The 21,850-nt window shown below is 37.1% G+C and overlaps 1 protein-coding gene across 1 annotated transcript in view; it reads right to left on the reverse strand.

The window, feature by feature from the left end:
• suclg2 (succinate-CoA ligase GDP-forming subunit beta) overlaps positions 1-20,382 on the reverse strand; it is a 118,111-nt gene extending 97,729 nt beyond the window's left edge. Inside the window, exon 1 of the mRNA XM_066698019.1 lies at positions 20,263-20,382. Coding sequence (XP_066554116.1) covers positions 20,263-20,346 — 84 coding nt within the window. The 5' untranslated portion in view covers positions 20,347-20,382. The remainder of the gene's footprint in view (positions 1-20,262) is intronic.
• Between the last annotated feature and the right edge of the window lie 1,468 nt (positions 20,383-21,850).

The raw sequence follows: 21,850 nt of genomic DNA on the forward strand, positions 1-21,850 counted from the left end.
AAATAGGGTCTAGCAATGTACCTGTCCGGTAGTGTTGATATTGGCTTTTTTCTATCAAACTAAAATGCTGCACTTTCAACCTACCACTTTCTTAAAATCATACAGAAAACCTTCTGGGTCCTTTTCAGTTATTGACTGCACAACATCACCTGTCTCTAAAAAGTTTAATAGCAATTCCAGCCACATGTAGCCTAACTCCACAGCATTTCTCAGCTCACAGGGGTTAGGTGATACAATTCAGATAACAGCTTCGGACAGAACCAGTTATCCTAAATAACTGCAGGTCAGAGAATAGTTCTATAAATTCATGTCAAGTGAGGAGGAAATAATACAAATCGACTTTTAATGTATAACTGCATAATCCTGTAAAAAGATATGACTTAATTGAGAAAATCATATACTGATCTGTTGCTTATGTAGTGCATAATGGGAGATGTATCCTTCTGACACACCTTCTCCATTTGCCCGTCTACGGCTCCTTTGAAAGGAAAGCGTACCCCTTGCTAGCATGGCATCCAGGGCACGTACCCTAACCACGGTAATGCTTGGAGGGCATTAGGAGAACAACGAAATCATGATCTGTTAGTTTGTCTTGTGATTACTTTGACCTACTTTCTACCGAGAACTCACTTTTGGCTATTGAACTTGGACTGGATCAAGACAACAAGCTGGCTATTGACCATCGCTTCCAAATGACTATGAGACCGCCTGCTGAACCTGTGTGTTGTTGCTGTTTTACTTGGTCACTTAGCTACCCAAGGTTAAGAAGGGACCCCGAAGGTCAGTTAGTGCCCAGATCGGGCTATGTTGTTTTCTTCACTGTTTTTTCATACAAGCCTTGGACAAGTGCAAGGTATTACACAAATGTCCACTATAATTACACTATGGGAGGGACAGAAATAGATGAAGTAATGCATGAGAAAGACCTAGGAGTCTATGTGGACTCCTCACTTTCTCCAGCCAAACAATGTGGGGAAGCAATACAAAAGGCAAACAAAATGTTAGGGTATATTGTGAAAAGTATAGAATTTAAAACCAGGGCAGTAATGTTAAGACTGTACAATGCACTAGTTAGAGCTAATCTGGATACACACACAAGAAAGATAGAGGCAGTTCAGAGGAGACCAACCAGACTTATTCCAGGTCTGAAGGCAATGTCCTACTGAGGGACTGAGGGACCTGAACCTTTTCACCCTGGAACAGAGGAGACTACGTGGGGACTTGATTCACGTCTTCAAAATCATGAAGGGCATCGACCACATCAAACCAGAGGAGCTTTTCCAGATCAGCAGGGACACAAATGGAAATTGGGCTTCAAGGCATTCAAGATGGAAAACAGGAGACACTTCTTCACACAGAGAGTAGTCACAATCTGGAACAAACTCCCCAGCGATGTGATTGAAGCTGAAAATTTGGGAACATTTAAAATTAACTGGATAGGATCCTTGGATCACTTAGTTATTAATGGACACCAAACGAGCATGATGGGTCGAATGGCCTCCTCTCGATTGTAAACTTTCTTATGTTCTTATGTTCTTAAGGCTTTCTTTTGTTTACCCACCGACACCCAACACCATGTCACAAATGTTATTAATTAAACAGTTTAGTACTTTGAGGGAGCTTAAATAAAGCCAATGAAAAGTTTACATGTCCCAGAACATTTTGCAATGTCCCATCAGCTAGCAAAAGTAAAATAATTACAAATAAATCAGAAATGTTTCAAAAATAACCTGTCTGGCTATCTGTTCTTTTCAACCTTCCAAGTTCCCAAGTGCTGTATTGTTTTCCCCCTCTAATATTATAATTATTAATTTACAAAGCAATAATTATTATAGATGTTAAATAAACTTTTATTTAATAATAATTTTAGGACATTTATTCCATGCATTAATTTCTCAAGAACCAAGAAAATTAATTGTTCAGCAAATTCTATTGAGTCACTCAAGAATAATCTGTGATATTTGTACAGGGGAATGGGATGAAACTGACAACAGAAAGATCATTATTCCTTGCAAGAGAATAAAAATAAGGACATGCACAGGGATGTCAATAAATTCTCTAAGGCATATAAAAATGATGTATATGGGTTTCCCAAAGGAATAGCCTAAATCTGTTTCAGCCCTTGTGAAAATAAAAAGAACAATGTTCTCTGCAGTGAAGTCTTACCACATAAAAAGCAATAATTTACCCAAATCAACATTAAAATGGGGAAAAAAGGCTAAACCAGAAAAAACATGCATCAGTGAACAAGTATTTTGTTCTTTTTTTTTCCTCTTAGCATCCTGCCAAGACAACAGCATGAAACTTCAACACAGATTAAAATCTCAATGGATGAATCCAGAATCCCCATTGGACCTTAGGGCTTTTCCTAAGAGTGATTGACCAGGAGCAAAATAATTAATTATTCATTGCAGTGCAAATGACATACTAGGGAATATTAAATGATTTCACCCTCTAAGCGTCTTTCAACTACAGCAAACCCTGTCTTTGTCAAGTATTTTATTTAAAAAACACTGCAATATAAAAAAATAATACATAAATAAATACCAATCTTCAAACTGGCAAAATTTGCACTGAAATACATTTAGATGTTTGTATATTACTGAAGCAAAACACTCAGTCTTTTACTTCAAGAATTATTACATTTTTTAAAGTGTTGTATTAGTACTGTGGAGGAACAAATGCTTGACTGAGTCTTTGGAGATAAAGCACATTTTGTCATAAGAACTTCCTCAGCCGTATGCATATTTTGTACGTCTTCCATCACTTACTTCCATTGCTGTATGTATAAAGTATCCAGTTTAAATATTCAATATATACAAAAGACACACACATTGCTTTGGAAACCACCATAACAATTTCACTACAATATTCTGGACCCTTCAATGAACAGGAAAACAAGTAGACTAGTTAAGCAGATAAAACAAATATTACACCATGTGTCTTACTTAAATACTATCTTTGGGAAGCTGCTTATAAATATTACGAAACACAGCTGTGCAAGAGATACAATTATGAGATGGAAAAACAAAAAACAAAACATGTAACTGTTGTTCTTTTTAACCTTACTGATCAATGTTTTGTGAGGAGATAACATTTCACTGTACTTTACAGGTTTGATCTTTCCACAATTAACAAATGAATGCATTCAATATTTTTAATAGTAAAAGCATAAATAAATACTCTATATATTCTTTTGATCTGTGACAATCACAACATTGTATAACACAGAACTCAGAGTAAGTGTGTTTTGTTTTTATTCTAATTTGTTTGCATCATAGTTAATAAATATACTAAAAATAATGTATGTATAGCTTGAGGTACATTTTGATTTAAATTGTTATAATCAGGCAACAATTCTATTTGGCTCGCAGTGTCTGGACAAAGAGCTGTACTCCTTGACACGAATGTGCACCCTGTCTCTTAGAAAGCACAGCAGTTCTATGTCATCAAAGGCAAAGAAGTACAGCAGAACATCTGTGAGGGTACCCTCTACACAATCCCTCTAGAGGAACTCAACATCACAAGCCAGCAGCTTTCCAAAGCATTTGACAAGTCCATGTGCTACAGCCCTGCAGCCTCTATACCCCAGCAGGGAGAAAAGAAAAAAATCTCACACATAAATATATACATACATACAGTGACGGGAAAAAAGTATTTGATCCCCTGCTGATTTTGTACGTTTGCCCACTGACAAAGAAATGATCAGTCTATAATTTTAATGGTAGGTGTATTTTAAGTGAGAGACAGAATAACAACAAAAAAATCCAGAAAAACGCATTTCAAAAAAGTTATAAATTGATTTGCATGTTAATGAGGGAAATAAGTATTTGACCCCTTCGACTTAGTACTTGGTGGCAAAACCCTTGTTGGCAATCACAGAGGTCAGACGTTTCTTGTAGTTGGCCACCAGGTTTGCACACATCTCAGGAGGGATTTTGTCCCACTCCTCCTTGCAGATCCTCTCCAAGTCCTTAAGGTTTTGAGGCTGACGTTTGGCAACTCGAACCTTCAGCTCCCTCCACAGATTTTCTATGGGATTAAGGTCTGAAGACTGGCTAGGCCACTCCAGGACCTTAATGTGCTTCTTCTTGAGCCACTCCTTTGTTGCCTTGGCTGTGTGTTTTGGGTCATTGTCATGCTGGAATCCCCATCCACGACCCATTTTCAATGCCCTGGCTGAGGGAAGGAGGTTCTCACCCAAGATTTGACGGTACATGGCCCCGTCCATCGTCCCTTTGATGCGGTGCAGTTGTCCTGTCCCCTTAGCAGAAAAACACCCCCAAAGCATAATGTTTCCACCTCCATGTTTGACGGTGGGGATGGTGTTCTTGGGGTCATTCCTCCTCCTCCAAACACGGCGAGTTGAGTTGATGCCAAAGAGCTCGATTTTGGTCTCATCTGACCACAACACTTTCACCCAGTTCTCCTCTGAATCATTCAGATGTTCATTGGCAAACTTCAGACGGGCCTGTACATGTGCTTTCTTGAGCAGGGGGGCCTTGCGGGCGCTGCAGGATTTCAGTCCTTCACGGCGTAGTGTGTTACCAATTGTTTTCTTGGCGACTATGGTCCCAGCTGCCTTGAGATCATTAACAAGATCCTCCCGTGTAGTTCTGGGCTGATTCCTCACCGTTCTCATGATCATTGAAACTCCACGAGGTGAGATCTTGCATGGAGCCCCAGACCGAGGGAGACTGACAGTTATTTTGTGTTTCTTCCATTTGAGAATAATCGCACCAACTGTTGTCACCTTCTCACCAAGCTGCTTGGTAATGGTCTTGTAGCCCATTCCAGCCTTGTGTAGGTCTACAATCTTGTCCCTGACATCCTTGGACAGCTCTTTGGTCTTGGCCATGGTGGAGAGTTTGGAATCTGATTGATTGATTGCTTCTGTGGACAGGTGTCTTTTATACAGGTAACGAGCTGAGATTAGGAGCACTCCCTTCAAGAGAGTGCTCCTAATCTCAGCTCGTTACCTGTATAAAAGACACCTGGGAGCCAGAAATCTTGCTGATTGATAGGGGATCAAATACTTATTTCCCTCATTAACATGCAAATCAATTTATAACTTTTTAGAAATGCGTTTTTCTGGATTTGTTTGTTGTTATTCTGTCTCTCACTGTTAAGATACACCTACCATTAAAATTATAGACTGATCATTTCTTTGTCAGTGGGCAAACGTACAAAATCAGCAGGGGATCAAATACTTTTTTCCCCTCACTGTACATACATACACATACAAGCTTGATGTCAATGTTGCAGTTTATCAAATAGAGTGGAGCTGATGCTTCATAAGAGCAGCATACACATGTTTTATTGTGCAAAATCACACTGAGTGTACCTTCAACATGACTGACATCTTTCTTGGCAAATCATTTCAGTTTTTATGTTTTATTAAAATGTTCAGTTTCTAAAGAAAACAAAGCCCAAAATGACAAATGAAACATCTGTACGAGTTGCACATTACCAACTGAAACAAATCAATCTCATTAACACCGAAATATGAAACCTTAAGTGTATTACACTTCCCAAAAGAAAAGCCTCTGCTTAAATCACTGATCATTTCTTCCTTGTCTGTATGTGTGTATATATTTACACACACAATATATATATAAGTATGGCTTATTTCACTGCAGTGAATATAGGACATTCAAGGCACACTATAAGTTGCTTTTATGATATAAATTTAATAGATGTCTGTTTTTCTTTTTTATATAAGTACACCCGGTATAAGCACTTCACTTGAGACATATAACACAACAAATTATTAGCCATCCTTAGAGGAACAGCTTCCCACGATACAGGGAACCATGCTGTGCTTTATAGCTCCGAGACCAATTTATGCTGTACAGTTCATCTAATCATTCTAGCAGTCATGTCCCAGCACATCTGAATGATGAAAGTTGTATTTAATATAGTGGCAGGTTCTCCCTTTCCACAGAAAGCATGTCCAAATTCGCAATGGGATTTATTACAGTAATAAGTCCCTCTTTTGAAAAGAAGGTCAAGAAATGTCATCTTCACTAAACAAAACTATAAACAGACATAAAGCAGCCTATACCGAGGGTATAATGAACTCCTTGTTGCCACCAAACATATTTGCCTTCCAATCTGTCACTTAGTAATGAGATTTGAAATGTGAAGTGCATAGTAATTTTCCTTTTCAACTAGATATACTTTTATTGACAAGGTTATAAATACCTGATAATTCCTTGGACACTATTATGCCATGTTCCAGTTCCAGATTTAGGCTAAACATACATGGATAGATGGATAAATAGATATTTTCTAAAATAAAAAAAATACCACTAAAACAGATACAAAATAAATAAACAAATAGGATTATTAGTCTTGACAAAACAAAAACCACATGCGAAATGCGAAGACTGTTATTCAGCTTCACTCAACATTGCTTATATTTCTGTATTTGGCAAAACATTCCAAATGGAGCAGAAACCCTAAATAGTTGAGTCTATTCCATAGTTTATCATCAGTAAATATTTGTATCTTCAGCAAATGATTATGATGAAAGAGGGAAGAGTGAAGAGTAGTATAGGTAGTAAATAGGTTTTACAATAGGAAAATTATCACTTGTAGCCTTTAGCTATATACTTATTATTGCATCTGTGACCTGAAAAGACCAGATTCCCATATGCAAGCCAATATAACAAGGAATAATTCATGTGTGCACACATTTAAAATTGTACTTGAAAATTGTAAAATTGTAAAATTGATGACAATAATATCAGAATTATTATTTATCAGAATAACACATCATACAAATGCAAAGAAAACTATTTAACTTAATCTGTATTGTAGTGCTCTTCCAAGAGCACGAACGATTACAAACTTACTGACTGAGAAAGAAACTAAATCAGAAGAAGGTGCACCAGCCTTAGAAGTAATGGAAATCCTGGCAAATGATCAAAAGTCTGAATTTTCACCCCCTGTTGATTTATCGCACTTCAGCATACCTGAAGAAAACCAGCAGGAGAAAAACATCATTTCCTGAAGAAATGCTATATTTTAAACAATCTTCACGGCATGTTGTACTTTGTTTTTGTTGCCTTGTTTTAAAACCTCTTATGACCTAATCTAACATGAATGTGTTACTTCTTCACCTCTACCCTGAAGAGATACTACACAGGGCATAGCCGACATATTTTCTGAGCAGATGGGCACAAACACTACTCCCCAAGTAAATCACATGCAACCATTACTGAAACCATTAAGCAATTAGTGCAGTTTTAGGCTTGTGACCAGCCATGTTCTGTTCTGTACTCAGTCATTTGAAAGGAGTTTCCAGAGATCCATCAGTCTTCCCTTTGTGAACCCTATTCCAGTTCTGACCATTCACACTGACCACACCACGGAGCACAGAGACAGCAACGCCCTGGCATTGCATTGCAAATGTGAAATACAACAACCAAAGCTTCGTACCATATATTGTTTCTCATTCACCTATGTGTTAGAGCAATGCAATATGTGTCGTATATCTGAGATAAATGGTGCGAGTAGCTTAAAAAGGTAAAGTAATATACCAGTGAATTAGCATTACACAAATCTGGCATTTGGAGAAAAGCCCTATTAAAGTAAATCTCTGGCGGTGGGTACCTGTGGTGCCTAGCCAACCAAGGCCTCAGATCAGCTCTTGTGCTCTGCATGATGTACAACACATCACTTATTTCACTCACATGGCTCCCAGCACAGGAGAACCCCAGGCAGCTATAATGTACAACTGATCTCTCTACAGGCAGTTTAGCCATTTATAAAAAAGCTTTACAACAGTATACTGACTATTAGGCTACTGTCTCAGTTCAAAGACTCGGCTTCCATTTCATTAAAGTTTTAATATTTTTAGTATTTGAACATGATTTCATAAATGTTTTCCCTCCCCCTTTCGTTTTCCCCATTTCAAAACATTCTACACCGGCTGTTTTAGTGAGAGTAGGACAGGATCAATCACGAGAAATATTTTGTGAGCGATAAATGGAAGGAAATGGAGGTCTATAATCTATTTTTGCATTACTTCTTTATGAATTAAGAAAGCTGAGTGCAACCATAGTTGCTAATCAAATGATTAATACATCAGACAGGACAATGCTGCCTCTAAAGTGAAATGAAAATTACCTTTAAGGAATAATATTCTCAAGCCATAATGAAAAGATGTTACCATTAACATATCTTCAAGTGGACATTCTATATCTATCTGAGTAAGGCCCATTAGAATCGGTGGGAGAGCAAACTTCAGCTGTCAATACAACTCATCGATTAGTAAAGAGGCTTTTTAGAAAATCCATGTTACTGTAGCTTCTCCCTTATTGTGAAGAAAACCATTCGCTAGTGTATTCATGAAGGGCAATTTGCAAATTTGTATTGACCTGAACCTACTTTGAAGAAAAAAATTGGAGCTTATGAACTTTCAATCAAGAGCTTTCCAAAATGGATTTAAAATAATAAAAATGCTCAAGGGCTCCCAGATAACTCACCCAGGGTGTATAGCGTCAGTCATACAGCTTGAGGATCACAGGTTCAGATTCAAGCCACATCTTTCTCCATCTGCTACAAGGACTGCCTGGGCTGGAGCTTGGTACTCAATAAGGTGCATTTGCTGGTCTGGTGTCTGTAGAGTTCTTTACAGCCTCACACAGATACCTCTTATTAAAAATCCCATTAACAACTAGCCTGAAAGGGCTTACAGTTCTTGTAGGACAGAATATCTGTCCATGTGGCAAACAAATACCATGAAAAACAAATTCTAATCTTATTAATCACTGTGATACACACAGAAAGTTAGATAGTTTTTCTTTCTGAAGAGAAAGGCTGATGAGAGTATATAAGTTTTGCTCGTGATGCAAAAAAGGTTAGCGGTATCTTGCCTCCCTCTTTCTACAGAACAACAAATGAGAAGCAGAAGTTATTTCCTCACCCTGATTCAACTTAAGGAGCTTGCATAGTATTAGAGTTCTTGGATTTATTTATACAGCGTGTGATATAAGAAAATATACTGTAGGTCTTCAATCTTTGTGATAAACCAAGAAGCTTATTTATGCTTCTGCTTAATTCATCACAGATTTACCATAATACGCTTTTCTGGCATTCAACATTCCTAGAAATGTTTAGTCTCAGATTCTTGAAGAATATATTAATGAAGCTACTAACGGCCTGCTACAGTATAATGAAAATGTACTGCTTGCTATTCTAGGTATCACAAAACTATATTTACAATGTCCTGGGATTTTTGGGGGAAGATTTTTAATTTTGCACATGACTTAATCTTTTTACTCTCATTGCAAAACTAGTTTCAGAGCTAAAGTTAATGACATTAAACAGGAGTCCAATCACTATTATCCATGTACAAAGCTAAAAGTAGTTATTAATAGTTTGTAGAATTGTCTGATCACAAAAAAATATTGAAGTTTGAAATCCCAGTCATAACCCTTTGAAATGACTGCCCTTAATTTGTATCTGTCTGGATACTGCAGTGCATACATTTCAAATTATTTTGTGGGACATCTGGACCTAAAAAAATATATAAGAAATAATATACTAGAAATTGATTAGTTATATTCCTTTTTTAAATCATACATCAGTCCATTTCACCATCCAGATATGAACTTAAAGGGATATAAATCATCTCAGTGTTACACCAATTTCAGTATCTTAAAACGTACAGATGGACTCAGATTTTCATGCTGAATACTTCAGAAATGTAAATTTCTACATTTTCTCATTTTAAGTGGTCAAATGTCCTCAAAGTGCACACCAAAAATAAATACACATATATGGACAATAACTGTGTATGATTTGAATTAGCATTAATTACATTAGCATCACAGTTATACTGTAGCAACAAACTACTAGAGAATTAAACAGTCATTAATATGTAAAGCACAAAATATCAAGACATAGACCTACATATAAAACGAAAACTGAAAATAGCAACATCTGCTGTACTTTAAACATTGTTCTATTGCTCATTAAATTGCTAAGGTCATTATCCTTCCTTTGTCCTAAGCATAAGAAGGTAAATTAAAGTCCTTTATATTATTACAATGTCATGTTACAGTAATTCCATGTTTCAACACCTCTTTAAGTTGCAGCATCATGCTGCAAAGTCACATACTTTTCAGCTACAGTGAACCGAGTGGTTTGCAAATGAGAGTGGTGTGCTGGATTTAGATTCCACTGATTTGCATCATTGGCAGGTCTAAAGAGACTTAATCTACCACAGACAGGGTACAAAGACAGAATGCAAGTCTTGACTGATATGAATTTAGCAATTAGCATTGTTAATAAGATGCATCATTAGGCACCCCTATTGAATGTGTCAGGTTTAAAGCAAGATAAGTGTGCACAGGGACAAAGAAAGCATACTATATATGAAACGGCTGAGAAGCAATGGTTAAAGTAAACAGTATACATAGGGATCATTCCATAGGAAATCAATACCCTAATACTTCCCTTGATTTCAATATAATTTTGTACATATATTTGTCTTTGGGAGAAGTATAGGCCTACTTACTAAATTTAAGTGCACAATGACCTCCTGTTCATAAGGTCATAAGATTTGGACACTAGTCAGTCTATAAACTGTAAATTGAATGGTTAACTATAAAATCTGCTGGATTATTGACTTACAGGGCTAATGTTGCACTGTACACTGTACACTGTATTAATGGACTGCCTTGGTCATTTTAAAGCTGAAGCAGTATTCTGTAGCTAAAATTAAACAAGGGGGGTATACTTGAATAGGGGGAAAAATAAAAAATGGTGTAATCACACATTAACAACATTCAGCTGACACAATACATTGAATTGTGTACTTTGCTGCAACCATTAGCAAGCACAAAATGAGACTTGTATGAAATGTATAAGGGTCTAGGCTAAAATACACCAAAACCTGAAAATAAATCCAAAGATTCCACATGGGTGAAGTCAAGAGGCACAGATTCAGACTTAGTAAGACTGCAAGTTTTCATGTAATACCAACATATATTACTTACTGCAAAAGATACTGGTAATCACATTTGATTTCTACATATTACAATAAAATATTCTGCAGACACAAATGTATACTGTAACCCCCCAACAATTTGAAGGCGGAAAATAAGTTGTTTTCAATTTTTTAACTGGATATATGTACCAGCTGGGTTTGTAATAAGTTACAGTTGGCCATTCATAGCAGGAAGCGTTTCTGATGGTGCCTAGCATGCAGAGAGAAGACGAGCATTATGGCTTGAAATGCAATGAGCAGTTGCAAAAATACTGTTTTCGTATGCACTTCAAGTTTTTCCTCCACAAAAATACAAATGTGAATAAATAAATAAAACACTGTGAAAATGCATTAAAAAGTTGTATAAAAGAGATTCAGTTTAATTTAGTTCTACAGCTGCCAAACAATATTTAAAATGGATTAATAAGCCTTTTAATTATTGAAAACCCCTAAGCACTAGATAAGAGCAACAGCAATAACTATTAACCTCATTTAAATGTTATTCCCCTCCAGTGAAACCCATCTTGGTGTATCCCATCTGGGAAGGAAATGTAAATGTATTCTTATTGTAGACAGATGGGGCACCAGATCAGTGTTTGAAGTCCATGTGCTAATATAAACCCAGCTCCTGCATTCAGGCCAGAAACAGATTCACTATTATTTTCACTTTGAAAGTCCTTATGGTATTATACAATATTTAATTGAATAGCATACCTTAAACATTAAACACTGCCTTTATGTTTTTCATGGTACTTCATTAGACAGTTCTGATTTGAGGTTGTTCCTTTAAATAAAAACTTACCACGTTTATGGAAATACTCTGAGCTGTTCCCATACTGTATAGAGAATAAGTCTATTAAGAAGTTGCACTAGGCACTACAATAGATGCATCTTGTAATATAAGCTCTTATACTATTATTGATAACTCAATCTCCACCAAAAGTCCACCGAAACAGTACCCACAAAGTAGATGCACTATGACAGGGAACCTGGAGATGCCAACAAGCAGATGGACTTCCTGATAGGAGTAAGTGACAAGCTCAGAACTCATTACTTTGTTTGATAACACCGGCCACTATCCAGAAGGTATCAGAAACAGGTGTTAGAGCCAACATTTGTACAGTGTGTTTCAGCTTTAGCACAGAGTAAGGCAGCAGAGCTGACCATGGATGCTACCACAACATTGTCAGATATACAATTTATGCTTCTGAGGGAAAGCTGCTTGTAAGGTGAACATATTTACATATTTTTAAATGGTAAACAATTCTTGCAGTTTTCACATCATTCATGACAATTCTTTGACAAAAGTGATTATAAACAATACCTCGGTACAGGTTAATATTTGGATCACAGGCTGGTGAGGCAAAGCCCTGAAAATCATACTTTGGAAAGACAAAAAAGCAGAAGCCAACAAGTCATCTTAAAAAATAAGTTAGATGGCATGAGAGAATGAAGTATTGGAAATTCTGAACACACGACATGGAAGAGGAAAACATCTTAATTATATTTTTATGTACATTTACACCCACAATCCCATGTATAACATATTAAAACTCCTGTAAGACAAACCAAATAAATAGCATAAAAAGGCCAACAAACCCCAACAATGTGGTAATGAATGGTATAATTATCTATAGTAGAGGTCTCAAACTCAATCCATGGAGGTTTTTGTTCCAAACGAGTCCTCAATGACTTAATTGATCTAATTGTTTAATTGTCTACATACATTTAAACACCTAACCAGGCCCAGGATATTTTATAAGATACTGTACCTTGAATCAAATGCACTTTTAGATAATCAACTGTAAAATACCTTGCAATATATTAAACATACCAAATTGAATAATTAGACAAATTAAGTAATTGAGGACTAGGTTGGATCAAAAACCAGCATACACACGGCCCTCCAGGAACTGAGTTTGAGACCCCTGATATATAGCTAAAAACACACCATAAGGAAACCTAAGTTCACACATCTAGAGCAGCATTTTCCAATCAGTGTGCCTTGGCACACTGGAATACCTTAAATCTGAATGCCTAATTAAGATTTAGCCTGGGAAAAAAAACTAATTTCAGAGGTTTCGTTCGTGACTTTTTCATAATTTCAGACAAACATGGCAATTAGAGTAACACCTCAATAATATTTTGAATCTTTATGCTGAACTGTGATGTTGCCTTGCAGTGCAGAAAGAGACAATTCACTCTATCCTACTGACTTGGTTACCTGATTTATTTTAAGAACAAAGAACAAAGTAAAGACCAACACCAAAATTTAAAGTTAGGTCCAAATAAATCTACACCCAGTTGAGTAAAAGCAATAGAAAAACAACTCTTAAAAACACAAGTTTACCAAGGACACTTTTCCAAGAAGAACAGTAATTTGGCATTGAACACAATCTCATTATCACAGCCAGTTTCAAATAACTGAACTTGGTTCCAGTCATTATTTATGGTAATACAGTAGGATCTGCCTAAACAACAGACAGGTACTATTTTGCAGCCTTGAAACACATTGTCTGCTATGATTCTACCAAAAACTGAAGATGATTAAAAAAATTACATCATGTAATTATCAAGACAAAGGCTTACAGACGGTATGCAGGATGCAAATACAGCTCTTTTGCTTCAAACAAATGGCCTTTTCAGTTCAAGCACCTCTGCCAAACAAACAAATGTCTGCCATGATTTTCTGGAAGGAGATCTTAAAAATCCATCATGATTGCATAAATAAATAAATACAAACTCCTAGACAGCAGATGAGAACGAGTTTCCATTTTATGATATAGCAAGGATTAAGCCAAGGCACAGGTGTGACATTATAAAAGATCCACCAAAAGGGGTCACAAGCTGTGCTATCTCAGTGCAGTAGTTTAATGTGTTTCTGTACAGTTGCAAAGACTGTTATTGCAAAGTACAGGATTATTAATCAAATTGGAATGCACTCCATATTAATTTGCACAGACTACTTTATTTACCTGAGTGGAGCCAAGGGAATTTTCTGAGAGGAACAGCAAGTGGCAACGGCAGAGGTTGCAAAATGTATATTAAAAACCCTACTAAATGTATATATAATTAAAAAATGTAATTGTTAGGCCCTATGTGTTTTTATGTTTCCTGTAAAGCTCAACATACCTAAAGTCCAAGCTTCAAAGAGCACTTGTTCATTCTAGAACCATACACAGCCCTGGCAAAATAAGAAAAGGATTAATTCACTGCTCTATGCAAGGCAGCCCCTTGCTTAAACATTTGTGTGGCAAAGATCAGCGTTCCACATCAGAGTGATTGCAGCCTAATCTTGGCATAGCATCTGTAACAGGCTGTTCTGGCAGTGGGGATTATTGGGACACTTTTGAAGGGACTGGTTGCAGAGAGCCTACACAACATGCTTAATAGTGTATTTGCACGGTGATGTGCCGTGTCATGTTACCACGACATGGCTTTGTGTTGCACTAGTGGCTTGAGCTGAGGCACAGTCTTCCAGAACAAATCCTGCCCGATTTGTACAGGTTACCATTGGAACAGAGATAGCTATGTCCCTCTTACGGAACAGAGGGCAGGATTTACAATTCCACCACAGACCAACAGCTGTGACTCTCCAGTGGTCCAGACCGCATCCACGGAAATCAGAGGCAAGGCATCACAAGTCTGCCATAGGATCTGACAAATTACCAAGGATTAACAGCACTAACTGTGTTATCCTTTGCCACCAATGTGTAAATAAACATATCCTCTAACTATCCTACCTCACACAACCCCTTAATCTGCTGTTGTGGTCTGGTGTGGTTGAAAAGGCTACATATAAACACCAGGATTGCACCACCTTCGACCACGTAAACATCTATTCACATTATAATATCTCTGCCTTGCAAATTAGCTTTTATATCACTTGCATTACATGAGCAGACAGAGCCAAATACACAACCTGAGATCACAAATCCCAAGCTTCTCGTTATTCTGTTGCATGCTCACTTCTCACACATATTGTGCAAATATTCTACATCTTAGTTGCTTTGGTTGAACATTCTGTATCTTGCATTTTACCTGTGCTTAAATGTGTTACTGCATTAAGCTTATCAATCAGTCTACTGTACTTTAAGTTACATTCCATTAAATGTAATAAGAGGCTTATTAACTGTAAACCGCCTTGGGTGAGTGTTAGCTAAACGTAAAGATCTTGAAACTAATTAATACATGGGATGGGATGGGATCATGTCTGGGATTTGAGTAAATGGATAGATTTGGAAAAACATAACTAATTATATTTAATGGTTTGTGTCTTCCGTTACCTATAAATAGCACCAGAGTTTGGTACACAGTGGTAATGATATGTGGTGTCCAAGTTAGTAACAGTATCAATATAATCACAGTGAAGTAATTGTTCATAATGGAAAGGATATTAAAATGTGAAAGCAAGAAGCAAACAAATAAATTACTTTTATAGATTGTTAACTTTAACTAAGAGCAGTTTATATATTTTTAAGACCATCTATGATACTTCCAAAAATCAAGATTAAATTTGTGTATTTTAATTGTTGTCTCTGAAAATAAACTTGGAGAGGACATTATAGAATTTTAACAGGTAATTAGGCCTAGTTCACATTTTTACAATACAAAAAAAGGTACTGCAGTAGGGAAAAAAAAAAAAAAAAAATCACTGTACTGCAAAGCACGATACTAGACAAAGGGTAACCACAAGTGTTGCAATTCATAAATAATGTTTCATAATCAACAAACAAGAGGAAAATCTTGTACAAAGCCATATCTTTCTTTTTTCCCCAGTGGCTGCCTAAAAGAATCAAAGTTACTGAATTACAAGCAACCAAAAGCATTCACTGAATTTTCCATGTCTCCGCAATGATTGGAAATGAAGCAATGCTAGCACTCAGACAGGGTTGTAGAATCCCCAATGGTTTTGTTTTTCCCCACTCCTGTTACGCAACTGCATTAATGGACCCCAACAGTCAACAAATATTTGCCAGTTCACTGCGGTCAGCCAGCACATCGGTCAATGACGATAATTAACAGATCAAAGGCTTGCTGGGAAACCCACTTTCTTCCTCAGATACCTTCCAACAATGACTACAAAATCTAAAATGATACTCTCTAGTACTAGTACTCCACTCTAAATTCACATACAGCCTTTATATTTAATGTTTTGTATCTGTATATGCATCTAAAGGCCTTGTTCAGGAAATGGCGGGAATGTAATATGCTCATACAATGCACAATTACTACACACAACATATTCATTAACCGCACTACCATTAGCAAACTGTCAGGTTGTGAGATAAGGAGGTTGCAAAGTACAATTTGAGCTCAAGCAGCGTAAGGGCCCTATATGGAAAGATTGAACCAGATGGAGAAACTTAATATCAGGAATCGTGCATTGCCAAGGCTAGTAAAGTTGCCTTGTAGCTCATAGTATAAGCATACACACCGATCAGCCATAATATTATGACCACTGACAGGTGAAGTGAAAAACACCGATAATCTCGTTATCATGGCACCTGTCAGTGGGTGGGATATATTAGGCAGCAAGTGAACATTTTGTCCTCAAAGTTGATGTGTTAGAAGCAGGAAAAATGGGCAAGCGTAAGGATCTGAGCGACTTTGACAAGGGACGACTGGGTCAGAGCATCTCCAAAACTGCAGCTCTTGTGGGGTGTTCCCGGTCTGCAGTGGTCAGTACCTATCAAAAGTGGTCCAAGGAAGGAATAGCGGTGAAGCGGCGACAGGGTCATGGGTGGCCAAGGCTCATTGATGCACGTGGGGAGCGAAGGCTGGCCCGTGTGGTTAGATCCAACAGACGTCCAATCGAGCATCTGTGGGATGTGCTGGACAAACAAGTCCGATCCATGGAGGCTCCACCTCGCAACTTGCAGGACTTAAAGGATCTGCTGCTAATGTCTTGGTGCCAGATACCACAGCACACCTTCAGAGGTCTAGTGGAGTCCATGCCTCGATGGATCAGGGCTGTCTTGGTGGCAAAAGGGGGACCTACACAATATTAGGCAGGTGGTCATAATGTTATGGCTGATCGGTGTAGGTCTTTGTCACATATTTCTAGTACAGTGGCAGCAACATAGTCACAAAGATTTGCTAAAATGATTCATTATGTTCGATTTTCTTCTAAAACGTTATCATATGTGACCTTCAGATTGTACACACTCTGCTGCAGGACTATTGTGATGACTATGTGAATAGACTATGTAAATTCTCCTGACAACACACACAATATATTATTAACGCGTATATCAGGAAGCAGTTATTGTATGCATAAACAGTGCTATAAACTATACTGCATTCATGGACATGTGTAAATAAGGTATTGCACATTCATTACATACAGCCATTGGAAAAATTAAGAGACCACTGCAAAATTAACAGTTTATCTGTTTTTAATCTTTATAGGTGTGTTTTTTTTGTTTTATTCTATAAACTACTGACAACATTTCTCTCAAATTCCATATAAAAATATGAATGGAATGGAACGGCTGCCATACATATAGAGATGCTGACTTAAGAAAAATGTGCAGTCGTCTCTTAATTTGTTGCAGAGCTGTATATACAATTACATTTCTGAACAGAATAATATATCTACAGTACTGTGCAAAAGTTTTAGGCAGGTGTGAAAAAATGCTCTAAAGTAAGAATGCTTTAAAAAAAATAGAGATGTTAATAGATTATATTTATCAATTAACAAAATGCTAAGTGAGTGAACAGAAGAAAAATCTAAATCAAATCAATATTTGGCATGACCACCCTTTGCCTTCAAAACAGCATCAATTCTTCTAGGTACAATTGCACACAGTTACTGAAGGAACCCGGCAAGTATGTTGGCCCAGATATCTTGGCGAACTAACAGTTCTTCTGTGGATTTAGGCAGCCTCAGTTACTTCTCTCTCCATGTAATCCCAGACAGACTCGATGATGTTGAGATCAGGGCTCTGTGGGGGGCATACCATCACTTCCAGGACTCCTTGTTCTTCTTTACACTGAACATAGTTCTTAATGACGTTCGCTGTATGTTTGGGGTCGTTGTCATGATGCAGAATAAATTTGGGGCCAATCAGATGCCTCTCTGGTGGTATTGCATGATGGATAAGTATCTGCCTGTACTTCTCAGCATTGAGGAGACCATTAATTCTGACCAAATCCCCAACTCCATTTGCAGAAATGCAGCCCCAAACTTGCAAGGAACCTCCACCATGCTTCACTGTTGCCTGCATACACTCATTCGTGTACCGCTCTCCAAGCACGGTGAACAAACTGCCTTCTGCTACAGCCAAATATTTCACATTTTCACAGTCCAGAGCACCTGCTGCCATATTTCTGCAACCCAGGTGCTGTGTTTTCGAGCATAGTTGAGTTGCTTGGCCTTGTTGCCACGTCGGAGGTATGGCTTTTTGGCCGCAAGTCTTCCATGAAGGCCACTTCTGACCAGACTTCTCCGGACAGTAGATGGGTGTACCAGGGTCCCACTGTTTTCTGACAATTCTGAGCTGATGGCACTGCTGGACATCTTCCGATTGCGAAGGGAAGTAAGCATGATGTGTCTTTCATCTGCTGCAGTAAGTTTCCTTGGCCGACCACTGCGTCTACGGTCCTCAACGTTGCCCGTTTCTTTGTGCTTGGACAGCACATCTGGAAACCCCTGTCTGCCTTGAAATTTCTGCCTGGGAGAGACCTTGCTGATGCAGTAGAACTACCTTGCTGTGCTCAGTCTTGCCATGGTGTATGATTTTTGACAGTAAACTGTCTTCAGCAACCTCACCTTGTTAGCTGAGTTTGGCTGTTCCTCACCCAGTTTTATTCCTCCTACACAGCTGTTTCTGTTTCAGTTAATGCTTGTGTTTCAACCTACATATTGAATTGATGATCATTAGCACCTGTTTGGTATAATTATTTAATCATACACCTGACTATATGCCTACAAAATCCCTGACTTGTGCAAGTATACCTAGATGAATTGATGCTGTTTTGAAGGTAAAGGGTGGTCACACCAAATATGGATTTGATGTAGATTTTTCTTCTGTTCACTCACTTTGCAGTTAGTTAATTGATAAATATAATCTATTAGCATGTCTATTGCTGAAAACATTCTTACTTTACAGCATTTTTTCACACCTGCCTTAAACCTTTGCACAGTACTGTGTGTGTGTGTATAAATTCCCACAGTTTAAAGCTTTTCTGTATAACATAGTAAAATGTATTTTATTAAAAGATGAGACCACAATAAACTACAATACGATTTAAACAGTATTTCACTACCTTAAACCGAAGATGTTGCCTGCATACATGATGTAGCCTATATCCTACAGTAAGTCTAACTATATTTATACTTTTATAACACTGGGATTCACATTTGTCCAGCAGCTGCATCAATTTTAAAGGCAAAATTTTTAGCATTCTAGCTTAGAATATAATAAAGGTGTGGGCACTAAAACTAACCTTTATACTATTGCTTCAGAACTGGGGTTAAGTAGCAGGTAAGAAGCAAATGATTAGCTAAAACTGTTCAATTATGTGCACAGAAAGGTCAAAGGTGAGATTCATTCATATGTAACATGCTGTCTCAGGAAAAAACTAAATAAGATAAACCCCACACAATTTATAATATGAAATAGCTATAAATCTTGTATAAAACCTGTACTTCAGCAGGTAAACAGAGCTAATTATTTAAAAACTTTTAGTCTTCCTTAAGATCCCAAACGTGTTTATAAAACCTACTTTGCTTTAAAGTTGAATTTTTAAACGGTCAAAGCAACGTGGAATGTACTTTTATATTAATTACTATTATATTAATATTATTGAGACTTTACTGTGGGTCGTAAGTCTTGCTTGTCTCGAGTAGAGGTAACACAGCAGATGACCGATAAAGCAAGGTCAGATTCCAGTTCATACAGAAAGAATTAGGAAGGAAGCCTGTTTTTAAATGATAAAATATAGTTTAGTAAGGATCGCTTATATCAGGTAATTTCTTTAGTGTGCTTGCAAAAATGTTATCTGTGAAATGTCTGTACCTCGATTTAAACAGATACATTTTCAAAATAAAAACACTTGAACTTTTTGGAAAGTTTCAGAGGATTACAGCAAACACTGGCATGCAGGGGTTAGTTCAGTTTCCAGCGCTAGTTTATGTAGGCTGGTGTAATCCTTCGCATTTTAACAGGATGACTAGTAATGCAATTATCTGCCGACTGCTTGCTGGCATTAAGCAGCTGAAAGGCTAAATCCTCGCACAGATTAATTGGAATCAGTACCTTGCTTTTGTCCAAGAGTAAGTATTTAGCTGTTGCTCCACGTAGACCTTTCACTGCTGCCTGAGCTGCCATGGACGCCGCCATCTTGAACCGGAAGTACGAATGACGTAAGAGCTGTAAGTGAGGAACTTTTTCATCATCGTGGAGTGAAGAGGAGGAGGAGGAAGGGTGAGAAACAGGGAAAAGGGTTTTCACTGTTTGTATGAATTAAATAATTTCATGACAGGCAAATGGGTGAATATCTTTTATTTTAGTATATATAGGCCATCAATTTAATATAATGATTAAGGGTAGTAATTAGCATATACTAACAATAGGGGAATCATTAAAAAATCATAATAACATAATTATTATTATTATTATTATTATTATTATTATTATTATTATTATTATTCACTTTTCATAATTTATGAGTGTCCTTGATTGTGTTTTACATTTCTCAGTACTAGAACAAACTTGCTCAGAGATGCTAATATCTTGAAACAAGATACGCTTTCTGACTTGACAGTATTGTAGATGGGCAAAACAGTCCTTCTATGCACAAGGCAATTTGTTTATTTATTAGTTTGTTTGTTTATTTATTTATTTATTTATTTATTTAAAATGAAGCATTAATACCCACAGAAAGAGGCAATACCTGCTAATTGACCTTGTCTTTTATTATGTGTCTTCGCCATCAGCTTGCAACACTTAACTGTTGACACGGTCAGTTATCTGGCAGGTATTGCTTGCTGTGTCAAGTATTAATCCTTAATTTGAAAAATACAGAACAAATGGCATCCAATACAGATTCACTGAAGGACAGACAGGAGAAGGGCAGCCAGAGCATTAAAGGATTTAATTGCAGCATCCCTTTAAAGAATTGCTGAGATGGATGTTTACTTTGAGGGGAATTTTGGTCAGGGCACTGAGGTTAGAAAATGCATCTTTTATATGAAAAAAATACAATTTGACCCTTAACACTTTCAAAACACTGACATAATTTCTAAAGGTCACGATCATCTAAAAAAGAAGCCAATACAGTTTCATTCTGTTTCCTTTGACATACACTGTGCAGTTCTTGGGATGGATGCAGTCTTAACTTTGGTAAGAAATGTTTAGACTACAGAAAAGGAGGAATTGTAAGTGTTAGAAATGAGACCCTAACTAGACCAAATTATAGTGTTTTGTGGGCTCTTAATGTGGGCTAAGAGGTGTCATAATAGAAAATAATAAAGGGGCACCACAGGGTATTCGTTTGATTATACTTATACATTTATTCTCACTTTAATTAATTCATAAAATGGGAAAATCATAGAGAGGACATTTGCAATCACCCACAGAGTTCAGAGAAGGAGCTCTCTACTGTTAAAATAAATTAGTGAAAGGTGATTGAAACTGTGGGCATATCAGCACTGAAAATAAATCTTTGATACAAAGTATTGTAAGTCTGCAATTTCATCCATTTGCTTGGTTTGAATCATTTAATGACCTTGGGCCTACAGTACGCTATGTCTTCAGCTGCAATACTGGGTAAAAGTAAAAATAAATATAAAAATGATGTGTGCTGCCTTGAATAAGTAAATAATAATTCACATAATCCTTTGAA

This window comes from Amia ocellicauda, chromosome 3, assembly GCF_036373705.1.
Source record: "Amia ocellicauda isolate fAmiCal2 chromosome 3, fAmiCal2.hap1, whole genome shotgun sequence".
NCBI lineage: Eukaryota > Metazoa > Chordata > Actinopteri > Amiiformes > Amiidae > Amia > Amia ocellicauda.